This window comes from Stigmatopora argus, chromosome 15 (genome assembly GCF_051989625.1).
Source record: "Stigmatopora argus isolate UIUO_Sarg chromosome 15, RoL_Sarg_1.0, whole genome shotgun sequence".
NCBI lineage: Eukaryota > Metazoa > Chordata > Actinopteri > Syngnathiformes > Syngnathidae > Stigmatopora > Stigmatopora argus.
In genome coordinates, this window is record NC_135401.1 from 11,757,538 (window position 1) to 11,776,188 (window position 18,651).

General features: G+C 40.7%; 3 protein-coding genes across 4 annotated transcripts in view; 1 reads left to right on the forward strand and 2 right to left on the reverse strand.

Annotated features, from left to right (window-relative positions):
* Positions 1–4,298, reverse strand: part of tmem151bb (transmembrane protein 151Bb) — a 5,495-nt gene extending 1,197 nt beyond the window's left edge. The window contains exons 1-2 of the mRNA XM_077621698.1: positions 3,797–4,298; positions 1–2,131 (exon numbers count right to left, since the gene is read on the reverse strand). The exon at positions 1–2,131 is cut by the window's left edge and continues 1,197 nt beyond it. Of these exons, the coding sequence (XP_077477824.1) occupies positions 722–2,131; positions 3,797–3,886 (1,500 nt within the window). The 5' untranslated portion in view covers positions 3,887–4,298 and the 3' untranslated portion in view covers positions 1–721. The remainder of the gene's footprint in view (positions 2,132–3,796) is intronic.
* grxcr1b (glutaredoxin and cysteine rich domain containing 1 b) lies at positions 4,127–7,399 on the reverse strand. The gene is made up of 2 exons (XM_077621434.1): positions 6,989–7,399; positions 4,127–4,210 (listed from the first exon to the last, which is right to left on the reverse strand). Exons 1-2 carry the CDS (start codon positions 7,397–7,399, stop codon positions 4,127–4,129), a joined length of 495 nt encoding a protein of 164 aa, XP_077477560.1.
* Positions 7,400–8,899: 1,500 nt separating this feature from the next.
* Positions 8,900–18,651, forward strand: utp25 (UTP25 small subunit processor component). Of its 2 annotated transcripts, XM_077621455.1 has the most exons (13): positions 8,900–9,084; positions 9,639–9,678; positions 10,074–10,236; positions 11,039–11,302; positions 11,376–11,464; positions 11,552–11,962; positions 13,135–13,351; positions 13,428–13,630; positions 14,451–14,633; positions 14,849–14,958; positions 15,556–15,801; positions 17,258–17,546; positions 18,528–18,651. In XM_077621455.1, the coding sequence occupies exons 1-12, from the start codon at positions 8,984–8,986 to the stop codon at positions 17,514–17,516; spliced, it is 2,286 nt and encodes a 761-aa protein (XP_077477581.1). In that variant the 5' UTR covers positions 8,900–8,983; the 3' UTR covers positions 17,517–17,546; positions 18,528–18,651. The 2 variants fall into 2 exon arrangements, with proteins under 2 accessions (XP_077477581.1, XP_077477579.1); XM_077621453.1 differs by lacking the exon at positions 18,528–18,651 and having other exon boundaries at positions 17,258–18,291.

Sequence of the window (18,651 nt, forward strand, 5' to 3'; positions counted from 1 at the left end):
TTTTTAAAAGATTATTTTTTCAATGTCAAAGCATTTATTTACTGAGCAGCTGCCAGACATGCAATCGATTTGAAGTGGAAGGTCTGAAAAAAAGTATTTTTACTTGTATTTATAGTATTTAAAAATATTTTTATACTTCAGGATTTCCATTTTTTGCTGTTTTTCTAGTACAATTTTTTACATGTAGTTTTTTAAATCAATGAAATCTATTTTTTTTCATACACCCATGCATATTAATAACTCTTGCTGCCACTTACAGCATAGAATGAACATTCACCTGATGCCACCCTCCCACTTCAAATGGATTGGACATCTACTATTGAAACTCAATGGAATTCCCGGCATAAGCATGATTGAACGCCACATTATTGGACGTCTATCATCATCTTAGAAAAGGAGATAAGCGCTCCTTTTTTTCACAGCGGTGTCCATAGCTGGCGGCCATCTTGGGGCAGAGCAACCAGTTGGAAACTAGCGTTTAAAAAGTAAATATTGCGCGCATTATTTCTCACAACTCCCGAATACCGATGATGTAATTTTGGTGCCCTATCGGTACCGAGACTAGCATCGGTATCGGTGCCACGCTATTTATACCCAGTATATTGCTTTGCTGGTTCACACGTTAAGGATTTGACAGGCATTTGTTTGTTGATCTCACATGCAGCCCAGTATTTGTATGCTACAAATATTCTTGATTTGTTTCAGGGGGGATGCAACGTGGTCATAGGGAAGTCTCCACACAAGAGCCGTTTCTGTGAAAAGACCTGTGGTTATGACAGTTTTCACTGCAGTGGACGATTAGCACCGGGTAGCACAGTGCGTCGTCATAGTCTGGAGGTTCTTCTTCATCTGTGACAATGCGCTCTGACAGACAACGGGTGTTTTCGCTGGGACTCTCCTGGTCGTCCAAGCTCCCGCTCCTCCAAAAGCAGCTCCTCTGCGATCCGTATCGTCGCGCCAAGGAGAACCGACTGCCGCTGAAGGGAATCCGGGAGCTAGCCCCCGTACAGATGCTGAGGGCGCTCCTGGAGAAGACCGAGGAGCAGCTAAACGCCCTGTGGCAGCGTTCGCAATTCTGACGAATCCCGCCAAAGCTGTTGGGGCGCTGGGCTAGGTCCATGAGGCCCGCCTCGGAGTAACTGGGCACGAGCTGCTGATTGGAGCGAATGTGCCACTCGAGTTCCGTGCTATCTATGGTGTTGACGCGAGGGATACGTCGCCAATACGGCCGGTCCTCGCACGGCGTGACCGGAATGTAATCGTGGCCAAAGAGTTTCTCCACGCGATAGTGGACGTAAGCAGTTCGATACTCGGCGAACACTCGTAGAGGCCACGAGAAGGTTAGAAAAGAGGCTACCCAGAAGACGTAACGGGACAGGTACCAGGGGTGACGGTCCGGGTCGGACAGGGCCAATATATACTCCTTCAGCTCAATATTTTTCAGATGCATGCCCTCCCTGGCCTCCATGTAGTCATCCAGTCCTTCGTTGTCAGTGAAAAACCTCGCTCGTTGCGTCAGGTACGAATTCTCGGACTCCACGTTAGCGAAGCTAAAACACTTGGTGAAACGCATTTTTGTGAGGGCCGACTTCTCCAGGCTGAGCAGCTGTTTGGAGACATCCTTCACTCCGCAGTGCCCGTAGTCAAATTCAGCCTCGGCTACGTGAGTGTTGACTCGCTCGTGGTAAACCTGGGTACTGGTGTACGCGTCTCCGTTCCGGTAGCGTGTGACTTGCCGGGTGCGACGCACGTAGTGATAGCTGATGGCCTTCCACCAGATGCAAGGTCTGGCTTGCTGCATTCTCTGAATCCTCTCGTAAACGCCCTCCACGTCGACTTTGTGCTGTAGTTCGTTTTGCACGTGACAGTGCCAGCATTCCACCAGATAGACCAAGTAGAGCATGCCCAGGAGGGCCACAGGAATGTATATGTAGCCATCGGAGCAGGGACTTTCGTGGTACATCATTGATTTCCCTTTGAATGCACTGTCAAAGTTCAGACGGGTCACCTCGGTGACATGACACCACACCATGGCTCCTATGCAGCTGTACATGAGAATGGAGAGGAGGAGGCATTTCCAGAAGTTCTCTCGACACAGTGACTTGCTCAGAGATTGTTTGAGGGGTTTTTGCTGCGAAGAAAGAAACAAAAAAAACAAAGGAATAACAGTTCTGGGGTCGATGGTTCAGTCCCAGGTTGACCCTCACTGTGTGGAGTTTGCGTGCTTTCCCCTGGCTTGTGTGCATTTTCTCCCTGTTAGGGTTATCATTATTATATATTTGCATGCAATGAAGAACGCTTTGCTTTATTTAGGAGTATTAATCATTATATATATTTGCTTGCAATGAAGAACGCTTTGCTTTATTTAGGAGTATTAATCATTATATATATTTGCTTGCAATGAAGAACGCTTTGCTTTATTTAGGAATATTAATCATATATATTTGCTTGCAATGAAGAATGCTTTGCTTTATTTAGGAATATTAATCATTATATATATTTGCTTGCAATGAAGAACGCTTTGCTTTATTTAGGAATATTAATCATTATATATATTTGCTTGCAATGAAGAACGCTTTGCTTTATTTAGGAATATTAATCATTATATATATTTGCTTGCAATGAAGAACGCTTTGCTTTATTTAAAGTTATTGACATTAAAAAGGTCATTTTAATACATCTCTTGCAAGAGTAATGCTCGCTCCTAAGTTAACCGAAACAACTTGCTGCTGGACTTCTCAAAACTATTATTCACACCGAGCTCCCTTGGGATCCGGAGGACTTTCAATTGTTATGAGAAACATGGACTTCTTCATGTCTGGCTCACACTACTCTCAATTGTTTAGACTTATGTAATAAATAAGCTAGAGAGACGTCGGTTCAGGAGAATGATCTTGTCCGAAGCCGCGTGAGAATCGATTCTCTCTTGCAAGAACCCGGTTATGAGTAAGATGTCTGTTTTATTTGTGAGTGCATTTGGGAATGCCTAAAGCAGAGGTCTCCAAACCGGTCCTGGAGGGCCGCTGTGGGTGCAGGTTTTTGTTCCAACCGATCCAATACAAACAGTTTAACCAATGAGGTTTCTGCTGAAAAAAGAAGCACCTGACTGCAATCACAAAGTAGTGAATTCACGATATGTGAAGACGCGATAATCGAGGGATTTCTGTATTTGAAAAGTTTATAGTGAAGAAAAATTTATACAAACGTGGAAAAAAAGGCAAGTCTGAATTGGACATTACTTCACTAGCCACTACAGCACAGTGTCTACCTTCAAGGGTTAAATAATAGCACAGAGAGGGTTTTAAAAGTCCAAATAATATTAAATAGACACCAAAAACAACACGCTGTCCCTACATTTTGGTTATTCACCTAATACGGCAAGTCTAGGAACCTATTAACTGCGATAAACAAGATATAACTGTACATTGTTTATTTATTAAGCCCTTATGTGTGCAAAAAACATGTTTCCATGCGCACGGCCCCAGAGATTTGATGTTTGGCGCCCTGAGAGACCCTAACAACGCCACTGTGTGTGTAGAACAGCAACAAAAATCATACCATAAATCTTCTTTTGACAGCACGTGCCTACTTTAATGTGATCTTGGGCATAAATATTTTCACTGCTAATTAGTAAAAACAATTGTGTTACATGTCATCGCCTTATTTCTTTTTCACATTCACTCCAAATATTCCATACTAACAATCGCAGGCTCTTTTTTTTCCTCCAAATGGACCCCCTGCGGCGATAAAGGTATGATTTATATTCCCATAATTGGGACAAAAGAAGGTATACTACCTCTTCTCTCGCATCTTCTTCAAAAACGGCGGTCGTGGTGGTAGCGGTGCTGCTTTCACTGGCAGTCGCAGCCGATGCCGGAGGAGACATGACACCGATCGCCGAATTGATGATAATAACGGGGCGTGAGTTAGCGCGTTAATGCAGATTGCTCATAAACAACAGCAATTCTCAAGACGCATCTTGGAAGCGACGACGCCAGGATGAATAAGAGCCCGCATCCCACCTCGCTGTGCCGCCTTGACGGTGTGCCGCAGTAACAGGACTGCACATCGACGTTCAAAAATATTGGCAGCGAGTAATACCCGCATTTCCGGAGCGCGGATTCTTTTAGTGAACGGCGTTGTTTTTGACGTGAGGGTCGCTCTCCATGGTGCTGAAGAAGGCGTGCAGTAGGCAGGTAGCATCGCGAGGCTGTTGCATAAATCACTTAAAGGGGGGTAAAAGATAACAATGATTTTAACCTGTTAGTGCCCGAATTTGCGTTTAACTCTTTCAGAGCCATTAACGATGCGAGATGTCCAATCATGTAGCACCCATTCATCATTCTGCTGGGAATTGAAAATAGTTTATCACTAGTTTATCACCATTTGGACTGGGGAGGGTGGATCCGTGTGTGGTCGATTGGTTGCCGGTCTTTTGGTCGCGGTCTTTTGGTCGCCCATTGTTGCGATCAGGGCGAGCAAAAGACCGTGACCAAAATACCGGCGACCAAAAGACCGGCGACCAAAAGACCAACGACCAAAAGACCGACCGGCGACAAAACAAGGTAAAACAACACGGTCTACGCATCAATAAAAGCCAACAATGGCCATGAGCAGTTTCACTGAGCCGACGTGTGTGTATAAGAGTTTGTATGTACATGCGCTGTCCCTTTAAGAAGCTACGTCAGTCAGGGTCTTAACAAGTTCTCCAACAAAAAACAATAAAAGTCCGGGAAATTTGGAGCTTTTCTTTAGCCTAATAATTACTAGGGCATTAAGTATGACTAAATAGTAATTCACAGTTTGTATTTAGGGAATTTGAGCAACGATTTAAATGGTAATTATCACTTACCTTCCGGGCGACCAAAAGACCGGCGACCAAAAGATCGGCAACCAAAAGACCGGCGACCAATCTACCGTGTACCGGTGGCTGCATATGAACGTTAGTCCTCCTACTCCAAATCGATTGGACATCCATTGTTGTCAATAGCAGCCACAGAGCGAGAAAATATATAAAACAGGGGTGGCGAACACACGGCTCCTGGCCAAAATGAATGCGGCTCTTTGCTTCTTATCATATTTTGTATACATATAGTATATGTATACAAAATATGATAAGAAGCAAAGAGCCGCATTGTGCCAGAAATACAACAGGACAGACTCAACTTTCAGCATTAGCCTTGATGGCCATAGAAAAGAACTTCTTGATGGACCTGAAACGCACGTGTAATCTGTACGACAGAGTAATTGAAATCTTCTTGAGGAAAGAAAGGAGGATGCATTTTGTGTATAAATAAAAATAATTTTTGTTGAGTAAAATGTGTCTATTTTCCGAAATAAAATTTAATTTTTTGAGGTTATTATTGATTCTTTTTATATGTGTCGCAGCTATAGCTGCAGTAAAGGTTTTATAGACGTAAAATATTTATTGAGGGTTGGATTGATTCACACGCAGCACTACTGAAGGCCCAGGTGTGAAATGCACGGCCCGCCACTGCATAAACTGTGGCTCTTTGACCCGTTTCATGTTTCTCTTATATTTATTTTCTCTTAAAACACACTCAAATTCATCAGGGCCCACAAAAAGAAATAATAAATTATATTTTTGGCAGATTGGATTGTTGTTTTGTAAGGAAAGAAAGTGTTATGGTGAATAATATGATTTTTTTTAATTGTGTGTCTGTCTGCATGGTGTGGCTCTTTGACTCTCACAGTTTAAAATTGTTCGCAAAACATGTTCGCTACCCCTGATCTAAAAGATTGAGATTGATGAAGAAAATCTATATATAGAATATTGAACGGAAAAAATAGCAACAAATGGAAATTTGAAAATCATGTAAGAAAATAAAAACAAAGTAAAGATAAATATAAGAAAAATGTGTATTTTTTTTAAATCATATATTATTTTTGAAATGAAAAAAAATGACATAAAATTGACTTCACAACAGTAGATTTCTGGCAAACTAGGGCACTGCAAAAGCAAAAAAAAATAGATAAAATTACTGATTATCGATTTTTTTAACTGGTAGAATTTTTTTGTCTCACATTAATTTATCTTTTAAACAAAATGTGAGCAACCCGCAACCCTGATATGCAGAAAAACATTATTTACCCTTAAATCCTAATCTATCAAATCCTGAAAAAGCAAAGCTTTACCACTAATACTAAATTTTTAAAAATCATTTTCAAATATTAAAATTACAGATGGTTACTGTTTTATCTGGGGATGGGTGAGTTAACTCTGAATTAATGCACATGGTAATCAAATGCATATTAATTGATTGTGAGTTAATGCAGTATGTAGATTAATATTTCATTAATATAACAGTAGTTTTTAAAATGGACGTCTATCACTGTCAATGGCAAACAATGAGTTAATAGCTGTTTCTTTGACATTAATGATGATTGATTTGATGAATGATTATTTATTTGTTATGGCAGTACATGTAAAAATTTACTTGAATTCTTAATGTTACAGAATGTGATTATCGCAGGGAATTAATCACGATTAACATAAGTACACATTAGCCAGCCCTAGTTTAATGATACTTTCAAAATATATTCAATAAAATCAGATTGATAAAAAGTGAGTTTCTTTGTTTTGTTTTAAATGTTGTTTTTTTACTCCCGAATAATCTAATCTTTTTCCCAAGGTCTCCTCTTCTGAAGGCGAATGGGTCCCTTAAAAAAGAAAAAAATACAAGTTAGAGCCACATAAATACATTGTACAAAGAACCATATGTTGGCATGATTGGTCCCATTCATCATGTTATGAATGAGTTCACAAATTCCAAATACCGCATTTTCACGACTATAAGGCGCACCACATTATAAGGCGCACCCTCAATGAATGACATTTTTTTCCATATATAAAGCACACTGGATTATAAGGCGCCCTATCTATTTTGAAGAACATTTAAGACTTTTAAGTGTGCCTTATAGTCGTGAAAATACGGTAATGACAATAATTGCATCAAATTCGACTTACCGAATACATTTTGGAGAGGTTGTTGAAAAGCACCTGACCTGCGCTAACTTTGTTCCTCACCCCTCTAATTGTTCCATTTTTGCTGCAGATATTGAGCCGCGTGTTGCTGAAGAGCGTCTCCCTCTTGGCACTAGCATACAAAAGCAGGTCATCGGGTTCGCCGCCGTTTTCCTCAAGTGAAGATTCCACCACCAGCCCTTTTAGGTGGCTGTTGGCCTCACTAGGAGGGGATGAGACCCTCTGCTGTGCCTCCAAACCACGGCCAGGGTCCAAGTCTATGGGGTCAGGCACCGAGCCAGACCACCTCGTCTCATCCTTGAACACTTCAGCCAACACGCGACCACTGTTGGCAGATGCGACTCTGAACCTGACTGTCCTCACAGTCTCCTGTTTCACTTTGGAGCACTCCATGGAAACACAATAATGCATCACATTTCACACTCCGGTCAACAACAAACATCTTCTTTCAGCCTTAACCAATGATTGTGGAATTATCAAAGCAAAACATCCCGTCGCAAAAATGAACTGAAAATACTCCGTGTCCAAAAACAAGACACCAAAGTGATGAATAATGAAAGAGTCTTTGCCGTGGCAACGGCTAAAATGGGAAAACAGGGAAACTGATATCAGCATGTTGAATAAGAGAGCTGTAGTTTTCAAGGTGCAGATATCTGTGTCTTGTTTTCAGAAGACACACAAGCAAAGGTGCGAGAAAAAGGCAGTGGCTAAGAATTACTCCCCGGTAGGAAATACCAATGACCTTTTCGGCTAATTGTGAGTGCTGGAGACATGACATTCTGGAATAGAAAATATATTTAGACTCAGGGATTTACACAAATCTATTCTCTAGTTTGTATTTTGAACAGGAAATTAAATGCTATTGGTAATTTGGATGTATTATATTGGTGCATATAAAGAGACTTGATACCATTTTTGGTACTGCATAAGTTAAAAAAAAAAAGTCATTATTTTTTTAGGAATTATTTCCTTTTTTTTAAGAATTGCTTATCCTCGTAAGGGTCGCGGGGGGTGCTGGAGAAATTGCAAACTCCACAGTTAAGACTGACCTGGGATCGAACCCTCGACCCCAAAGGTGTGAGGGCGACGGGCTAACCACAATCACGGGGCTCTTAAGAACTAAATTAAATCTATTTAAATGTGTTTATCACTGGTAAATTTCCAAATCCATTTGAACTGGGAGAGTGGCAGCAAATTTGCTGCCATCCGATCCACTTCAAATGGATTGGATGTCTATGCTATATGTCAACAAATATACAGTACACATTAGATGAATACATCACTTCATAAAAATAGAATTTATAATTTCTTTGGACTTTTCATTCATTCATTTTCCAAACTGCTTATCCTTCCTGCTGGAACCTATCCCAGGTAACTATAGGCTTCTTTGGACGATAATACTATAATAAAACTATAATACTATACAATCTGAAATGAAAAAAAAATCATATAAAGAAAAAGTAACTACAGATCCATGTAAATACAGAATGGCCCTTTAAAACACAAAAACATATATTCCAAATTCACAAATATAAAAAGATTGAGTTTATTAATAAATTACTATTTTTTTTATTTTCCAAAAAAAGATTTCTCTAATATTTTCTATTTATTTTGAAGTTCTTATTTGTACCCATAGTTAGCCGAGATGGGCTCCAGCACCCCCCACAACCCTTGTGAGGATACGGTATTCAGAAAATGAATGAATGAATAATTATGGGATCAAATACTGAATCCAAAAATAACATTTCACTATCAATAACATATTTTTTGTAAACCCTAGAGGACATACAAGTTGAATCACAAGTAGACCATTTTTTATCAACCTGGCCAAAATAATTCATTTACTATTGCCCCGGATTTGACCTGTTGTTTGACTCCTGTGCTGTAGATGGCAGTGTCGAGTAGGTATTGACTTTGACCAATCGGTGAGTAAGAGATTCACGTGGGCCGACCAGCGTGAGTGACAACGGTGTCAACATGGGCAAAAGAAGGCACAACAAACAACTTTTTACCAGTCTTTCCAAAAAACAAAAGAAACACTTGAAAGAGTTTGGAGAGGAGCATCCATTTCACGACGTGTAAGTTGTCGCGGAAACGTCTAAAACTCTTATATTGGCAGCTTCTTAGCCAACTAGCTAAATTCAAGCAAAACTGTTGGTTTCTTTTAGCATTTCGATAGAAAGTGGCCATTTTATAGCTACAGCAATAATACAAAATAATAGAAAGCTAAAAAATTGATAAAGCTTCAATTTAGGATATTTTGCAATTCACGGGGGCGGCCCGGTTAGTGGTTAGTGCGCGGGGCCTCACAGTTTTGGGGTCTAGGGTTCGATCCTCGCTGAGTGGAGTTTGTATGTTCTACCGGGGCTTGTGTGGGTTTCCTTCGGGTACTCTGGCTTCCTCCCAAATTCCAAAAACAAGCATGATAGGCTGGCAGAACACTCTAAATTGAGTGTGAGAGTGAATGGTTGCCTGTTTCCTTGTGCCCTGCCTGGTACCCATAGTTGGGCTGGGATAGGCTCCAGCACCCCCGTGACACTTGTGAGGATAAGCGGTTCAGTAAATTAATGCAATTCATGAGAATGTTTTGTTTCTGTTCTCATTGTAACTCCCTGATTTGTTCTCTTTGCAGAGTCAATGACAAATCAGAAAGGACACAAATAGTGGAAATGGTAGGTCAAAATACTTTTTTTTTTACATGCGAGGAATCATTTTAAATAAAAAAAAAATGGTTGTCTATTGCTGTCAATAATTTTTCAATATCAGTTTTCCCTCTACTAATTACCACAGCTCAGATTCTGTTACCTAGGCTGGCAGTGAATGAGTTAAGCTAATAATAACTTTTGAATAAATATCCACTGTAGTGACCACAGTCCAACAGAGTCCTCCAGAATCAGTTTGTATATTAAAAAAAAACTACTAAAAGTCAATTTTATTAAAGCTACAATTACAATTTTGTTCACTGACAACTATAATTTACACCAAAATGTGTTTTGGAATTCTTTGTCTATGATTTGATATTTTTGGGACAGAACAAATTTAAAATAACACACTTATTTTATCCAAGCCTCCGAGCCCAGAACAGCCTGGCGACAAGCTGGACGATTTGGAGGAGGAACCAGAGCACAAAACAGCCTATCAAAAACTTCTTTCGACACTCAGTCAACACAACCGTGATCACCAAAGTGAAGAAGACAGCACTGATGAAGAGGAGGAGCTTGTTGACGAAGGCACGTTTATAACAGTAATGTTTCAGACTAGAGACATCCCAAATCATTTTCAGGGGATCCGATTTGTTTTTTTTAGATGTATTTATTGATTTTGCAGTATTAACTTGTTGGCTGCCCTTGACAGCAAAAAAACCTCCAATCCATTTAGACTGGTAGTCATCGTGTGATCATGAAATTAGACTGGATGTCTATCAACGTCCATGGCTTTGAAACGATCACTCAATGCCAACCAAATCTAACCCTAACCCTACATTCTAGCCCTAACTTCTAACTCTAGCCCTAACTTCTAACTCTAACCCTAAATTCTAACCCTACATTCTAGCCCTAACTTCTAACTCTAACCCTAAATTCTAACCTTAACAACAAAGTAGGTCGCAGAAGGTTGGCTCCTTGAAAAGTAGATATTTGAGCAAAAAAGTGTGAGTGCCCCTTGTTTAAGCAACAAAATAATCCAGAACAACAAAAATCTCCAGGCGACAGCAATAAAAAAAAACGCAACAAAGATGGCTCAATTTATCGCATTTGAATGAGCAACTTTTTGCTTTATATACTATATGCGGCTTTATTTTTATTTTTTATTTTCAAATCAATTGTGTAGCAGGAAAACTGTTTTTTTTTTCTCTCCACTTTATTGCTGCTGCTGTATCAAGTGGCGTTTATGACTATGTTGAAATCGCTTTGGATGTTCTTTTTCCCTTAAATATATATTTCCGAGGTATCAGCTCAGGACTAACATCGTGATTGGGACGACCCTGCTTTGGTCCGATCATTACAATCGTTATATGGAAAATTGTTATTGTAGATAAAAGGGATGGTGTCGATGGAGATGCGGGCGATGGAGATGCGGGCGATGGAGATGCGAGCGATGAAGAGGAGGAGGAGGGGGAGGAGCAAGAATCTGGAGATAGTGGTGTCGTGCTTAGTCAACCCACGGAAGCCGAGGAGCCGGAACTAGGAGGTGAAGAATTTATTGACAAGGAGTACGAGACCCAATTCTGCCTGGATACCAACTTGAGTGACGAAAAAGGGCAAGAGGATCCAGTCGTCGTTGCATACCAGGACAAAGGTGAGGAGCCGCCATTTAACATGTCTGGAAGTTTCACAAGATAAACGTATGTACATATACCTTCTACTTTCAGATATATTTTTGCAGCATTTGGGCACGGACCTCAGTGAAGATGACGTGCAAAAGATAACATCGGGCAGCAAAGCAAAGGCTCACATTACGGTATATTTCAGTTTACATATCCTGTACAGTGCGATATACAAAATTGTACCAATCTACATGTTTTTCTTGTCTTTTTGCTGAAATTAGTGGCCGAAATTTGGCTCACTTCTTTGCATAACCCCTTTGGAGAGATTTGGCCAAGTCCAGTCCCACAAGGACACCGACCTCCCAACTTTCCACAAACTCTTGGAAGGCACTTCCAAGAAACTAAACAATTGTGGGAACTCTAAGGATAAAGCATTGGAAACAAGCCCTCTCCAGTTGGAGCTTTTGGCTCTCCTGGGAACGTACAAAGACTTCTACTACTCCGAAACCAACCCGTCGAAGGTGGGCCCGCAGGTTCGAAGCGCTTACTGTCTCCACGTTCTCAACCACGTGCTGAAAGCTAACTCCTGGGTGCTAGCGCACAACGCCCAGCTCAGGGAGAACCATCAGAGCCACAAGTCTGGAGACACGATGCTAGACGAACCAAGAGACCAAGGTCTGACACGACCCAAGGTCAGTTACTAATTACAATTTGTGAAGCTGCATTGATTGTAGTGACAAGTGTTATGACTAAAAACCCTACACACCACTTTTCAAATGTCACATTTTTGTAGCATTAAAAATATAGACCATTATGTTAATCAGTTCCAGTTCTCCCACCTTTGCAAAAACTAATTGACGGCTAGTTGATGACCAGATTAACTAATTATTTAGGTAATTGACTGTCATTTGTTATACAGTCTTTCCTCGATTATAGCGAATTCACTTCTTCACGATTTTTTTCTGCTATTATTTGAAAAAAATGAAGCCACCTTTGCTACTAGGACTCAGCACTGAAGGAAAAAAAGGAAAAAAAATAATTAAAATATGTGATCTTACTTTGCGATTTTTCGATTATCGCGACCATGTCTGGTCTACATTAACCGCAATATTTGAGGGATTACTGTAGTGTGGCACCGATAGTATTTGTTTTTTTAGCTGCCGGAACTAAGCTGTGTAGTATCAACCGATACTTTGCTGATCCTGCGTATTTTGAAACAAAATACATTTTTTTAAAATTATTTTAATTCTAAATTACTGCATGCTAAATTAAATGTAAAGTCACGGCTATCATGTTTTGGTCAGACATTGATTTAGTCATTGGCTACCATTGGCGCCGCGAGATGTCCAAGCCATTTGAAATGGGAGAACGGATTTCAGTCAAAATGAATTGGACGTCTGGTGTCGTCAATGGCAGCCAGTGAGCTAAATGAGTACCCTGTAAGGCTTAAAAAAATCATAATTTGTGTATGAAAGGGTTTAATTCTTTACTATGTAGTCTCCAAATGGTCTTAAATGGTCCTAAATTGAGCTTTTTCAAGCCCTGTATTAAGAGGGTGGTATCTGTTTCATACAAATTTGAGTTAAACACATAAACATTCAGTTTATGACCGACTGGCTTCACTATATATTAGGTCACATTATTGTGCAAACTGGATTCCCTAAAATTTGCGACATTATACAGATTCTGACTAAGAACCAATTGCAGTCATGTGAAAGTGGCAAATTTCAATATTGTATTAAGAATAGATCATAGACGACCGGTAATGTTGTAACTGGATTTTTTTTTTTTTTTAGGGAAAATGTGTTTATGTTACATTTCATTTTGGCTGGACAACTGACCTTTTGATGTTGTACAATGGCAGGTTCTGATTCTCGTGCCATTTCGGAGCGCAGCGCTACATATCGTCCAAACTTTCATCAGCTTGTTGGAGAGCAACGGCAAGAAGGTGGTGGTCAGCAACAAGAAGCGTTTCAAAGGGGAGTTTGGTCAGGATTCGGACGACAAACCGGCCAATCTGCGTCGACCGGAAGACTACCGTTCCATTTTCTCTGGAAACGTCGATGATCATTTCAGGATCGGTGCGGCAAAACAAAAACATATACATCAGTTGACCTTTTTTTTGGAATTGATGCTAACTTTGCCATTTGTCCTCAGGTCTCTCCATCATCAGGAGCAACATGCGCCTCTACTCCCCCTTCTATTCATCGGACATCATCATCGCCTCGCCACTGGGCCTTCGCACAGTACTGGGAGCTGAAGGAGAGTTTAAGAGGGACTTTGACTTCCAGTCTTCTATCGAGATGCTAGTAGTCGACCAGGCGGATGTATTACTCATGCAGAACTGGGAACATGTTTTGGTAGGAATCATCTGTCTCCATTTCACTGTGTAGTATTGCCACGTTTTTTTACATGAAGGTCCACGCCCCAAACTCTTGGTGTGTGGTATTGGCCAACCGCAACATTGAAGTGATACCAAGTTAAAAAAATAAAAAGATTCCCAACACTAATTCAACTCAGTGGCTGCCAAGGACGGTGGTAGATGACCATTCCATTTGAAGTGGGAGGGGGCTAGCGAAAGAATGAATGTTCACGTTCGCTGCAACCCTCCTAATTGATTGGCTGTCTACTAATGATAAAGTAATCGGTGAGATGGTGGAACGTTAGTTAGGTGCCACCCTCTCACTTAAAATGGATTGGACATCGGCTAGTGATGAACTCATTTGAATTCACTCTTTGCATGCCATTGATGTCAACAGATGTCCAATTCATTTCAACCAGGAAATGAATTGGACATCCAGATGATTAAGCGTCATTGGCGGCGTTAGACGTTTAAATCATTTTGGGAGTCTCTTTCCAGTTAAAATAGATTTCCGCTTCTATCACTGTCAATGGATTGGACACCTACCCGTGATGAACTCTTTTAAATTCATGGGAGAAGCATGATAAAACTTTGACATCCATGTTGGTAGGAGCGATGATCGTTTTAAAGTAAATCCGTTGACAGTAAAAATGAGGTCATTGGGTCCTTTCTCAAACAAATTTTAAAAGATTATTTCATCAATATCACTAGACTACCCTAAAAGATGGGAATTGTGTTGACGGGCCTAACTATGGACATTCTGTTGTAATTTCAAGTAGTTTTTCTACCATAAATAATCACTTCTTCTCCCCCACCAGCATGTGATGAAACACATGAACCTGCAGCCACTGGAGTCGCACGGAGTGGACTTTTCCCGGGTGCGAATGTGGAATCTCAACAACTGGGCCAGACATTACCGACAAACACTGGTGTTCAGCTCTATCCAGGACCCTCAGATCAACAACATCCTCACCAAACAGTGCTCCAACTACCGCGGACAGGTTCTCCCTTTCAGAGACTACGTTTGTTGTACAAAGCAAAAATAGAAACATTTATTATTCTGCCAAGGAAGCCAGTTTCCAAAAGAAAAATATCACGGCCGGAAAATCTCAAATAGCTGAACTTATCTCTTACTATTGAAAATGTTTTGTTAATTCAATTTAGATTGCCTCATTGATACTTTGATTTCATAACCATATTGTGTTTACCCTCACAGATTTCAGTTAAGAATATTCCAAGAACAGGGTCCATATGCCAGGTGCTTGTCCAACTGCCTCATGTCTTCCAAATGTTCTCTTCTGATAGCTTCCTGAATCACGATGCACGGTAAGATGATCCAAAATATGACTTCAATTCATTGGTTGGCATTGAAGGCGATAGACGTCCAATCCATTTAAAGAGGGAGAGATGGCAACAAGCATTAATTCACTGCCATCCTCCCAGTCCAAAAAGACTGAATGGAACCACATTCAATAGTTTTAACATAGTCAGAGCCACATGAATGGACATGTATCAACGTGAATTTGTTAATGTGATGCTAATGTTAATATGATCTTTAAAACCTCCAGACTACTGAGGGACTGTGTGCTAATCTCAGTCTCAGTCTGCAGAAGGTCCCCACCTTGTGGACTTCCTGTGTGTGGCTCCAGTTTTTTACCTAGGTCTACAATGTCTTCTGTGTCTTGCTACTGCAACCAGGAAATTTCCCGAATACAGGATGAAATAAAGTTCTAATCTAATCTAATGTAGTACTTTGGGAAGTTTCACATTGATTCTCACATGGCACAAAATATTTCCTAAAAGTATCAAATCAAAATTTAGAACAAAACCGTTTGTTGTAGATAACTTGTATTGCCATTTTTCTTATAATTTTGTCTTTCCAAATGTCTAAATCAAATGTATTTTTATGATTTCTTCCTGTAGGTTTCAGTTTTTTGTTGATAAAGTGCTGCCTCAGTACAAAGACTCAGTCATGTCGCACACGCTGATCTACATTCCCTCGTACTTCGACTATGTGCGCTTGCGCAACTACATGAAGAAAGAAGACATGAACTTTGCTAGCGTGTGCGAGTATTCCAGCAAGTCGGAGGTGTCTCGGGCGAGGCACTATTTCCTGGAAGGCGATAAACAGTTCATGCTATTCACAGAACGCTTCCACTTTTACAAGAGGTGAGTGTGTGTCGTAAAATTAGTACAAAAAAATCTTAAAAGAATCTGCTGCAATTTCAATAGTAAATTTTACATGTATACGGCACTAAAACTATTTCATCGGTATCATGGAATAGTAAGAAATAATGTGCCGATGCTGTGCAATATGTATTTTTCCAGTTTTGGTTTCCAGTTTGTCACTAGTAGACGTCCAATCCCCTCCCGCTTCAAATGGATTGGACGTGTAGCACTGTCAATGGCAAACAATGAGTTAAGAATTGTGTGACCAAGGTGCGATAGCAATTACTTTGCTGTCATGTACGTTTGTGGTAATTTAATTTTACAATGTATATATATTTTTCCAAAGAACGGCATCGGCCGATACCACACAGCTGACTGTCGGAATTCGTATCAGGAGGCATAAATGGTATTGGTAAAAACATTAAAATATCATACATAATAGGAGAGATAACACAATAAATAACTTACAAGGGTGTAAAGTGGGTTTGCTGCATTTGACACCAACATTAAGAGATATACCTTTCCCAGAATGCACTTCTGAATCGGCTGTTAAATTGTTGTATTTCGACTGTGATTTCTTTTAACGAACGGATTGTTTATATTTAAAAATGAATAAATATGCAGCTAACCCAGGGGTGGGCAAACTTTTTGAATGGATACTAAAATTTGACAGCGGGGCCTGGAGCATTTGGACACGCAATGTAATTTATCAAACCTGGGGATTGAAATATAAGAAAAAAGACACAATTGAAGGTGAAAATGTATTTTCAAATTTACTTTCAACATTAAGAACATATTATTATTCAACGAAAGAAAGCAGTCTTTAAATTGAGCGTGATGAGCGGCATGTTAATTAAGCTACTGTACTGCTGCTGTGCGTACATGTCCAAGTTTCTATTTTTAACACAGGAGAGAAACTCACATTTCAGTGGGAACTATGTTGTTGTTCTCCTTTTTTGCCGGTGCATCAAAATCTGGAGTTAGTGCGCCACCTATCGGGGAAACGAGGATATTGCAGGGGAAAGGGAAATGAATGAGGTCATTGATTTTTACTATAATTTGGACAACGTCGGCGGGCCGGATTAAAAAGTCTAACGGGCCGTATATGGCCCCCTGGCCGTAGTTTGCCCATGACCGAGCTAACCACATCATACAATACTGCGGCCTGGTGCCCTAGTGGTTACCGCATCAGCCTCACAGTTCCGGGATCGAGGGTTCGTCTCCTTGTGTCCTGCGATTGACTTGCCACCAATTCAGGGTTGCCCCCCTGCCTTACACGCGGAGCTGGCCGGGATAGGCTCCAGCACCACCCGCGACCCTTGTGAGGGCAAGCGATACGGAAAATGAATGAATAATAAAATAGTTTGAGCTTTTCTTAAAAAGAACCCCTACATCTCCCATGATGATGATTCCACATGAGGAATAATAAGATAAATTGTCACTCTTCTCTGTTCAGGTACATGATCAAAGGAATTCAGAATCTGATCTTTTACGGCCTTCCCTCCTTCCCGCACTTCTACAGTGAGCTGTGTAACATGCTCACGGCAGGGGAGCAGGGGGAGGAAGCCAGTTGGACGTGCACGGCCTTGTACTGCCGCTTTGATGCCCAAAAATTGGCTGCCATTACTGGCGCCCAGCGGGCCGGACAGATGCTTCACTCCAACAAGGACCTCCATCTCTTTGTCACAGGAGGGGAAGATAAAAGTGGACATTGAAATGCCAATACGCCATTGATCACATGCAAGGTATAATGATTGTTGACCTGTTATCAGTCACTGAAGTCTATAAACATTGAAAATCATGACTGATTTGACTTATTGGTGGTATTTTTGAGGCCAGTTTTCATTCACAGGTGTTCCCGAAATAATCAAATAAATCATTTACTGGTTTTATTAATATCAAGAGTTTTGCTATACAACAGACAATTCCTGTTATAGTCTTATTCTACATACTGTATTTTTTGCGGCTGAGTGGTTGGTGCGCCAGGCTCACAGTGGGGGACCTGGGTTGAAATCCAGGTCGGTCCACCTGTGTGGAGTTTGCATGTTGTCCTTGGGCCTGCGTGGGTTTTCTCCGGGTACTCCGGTTTCCTCCCACATTCCAAAGACATGCATGGTAGGCTGGTTGGACACTGAATTGCACCTAGGTATGAGTGCGAGCGGAATGGTTGTTAGTCTCCTCGTGCCTTGCGATTGGCTGGCCACCAATTCAGGGTGTCCGCTGCCTCTGGCCTGAAGTGAGCTAGGATAAGCTCCGGCACCCCCCGCGACCCTAATAAGGATAAAGCAGTTCAGAAAATGAGATGAGATAATAACAAACATATAGTAAATTACACTGAAAAATATGTTAGTCTCCTTGCGACCTGCGATTGGCTGGCAACAAATTCAGTGTGTCCACTACCTGCTCCAACACCCCCCGCGACTCTTGTGATTAATAGTAATATTTGTCATATAAAAACTCCCTAATTGAATTAAAAAAATATATATATTATTTTATTTGTGATCTTTATATGATTTTTCTCTTTCCTTTTTTGCATTTTTCAATTCAACTTTCTATTTATTTCATTCTTACCTTAATGTACTCTTGCATTGAACAATCAAATTGGATTGGACGCGTATCGACGTCAGTGAATATGTTAAATGTAAATTCAGGTCTCGAGGGGTTAATTATTAACTCGAGCTCTCCGAGTTCTTGTTCACAGAAGCAATGTTTCTTTTCGTTTGAAGAAAAGCGTCCAAGGGAAGACAACATGGAGGATGAGAAGCCAAAACTCAGTCTCAAGCGTGAAGTTGGCCTGGTGGGAGCGGTGTCCCTCATCGGGGGGACAATGATTGGCTCGGGGATCTTCAT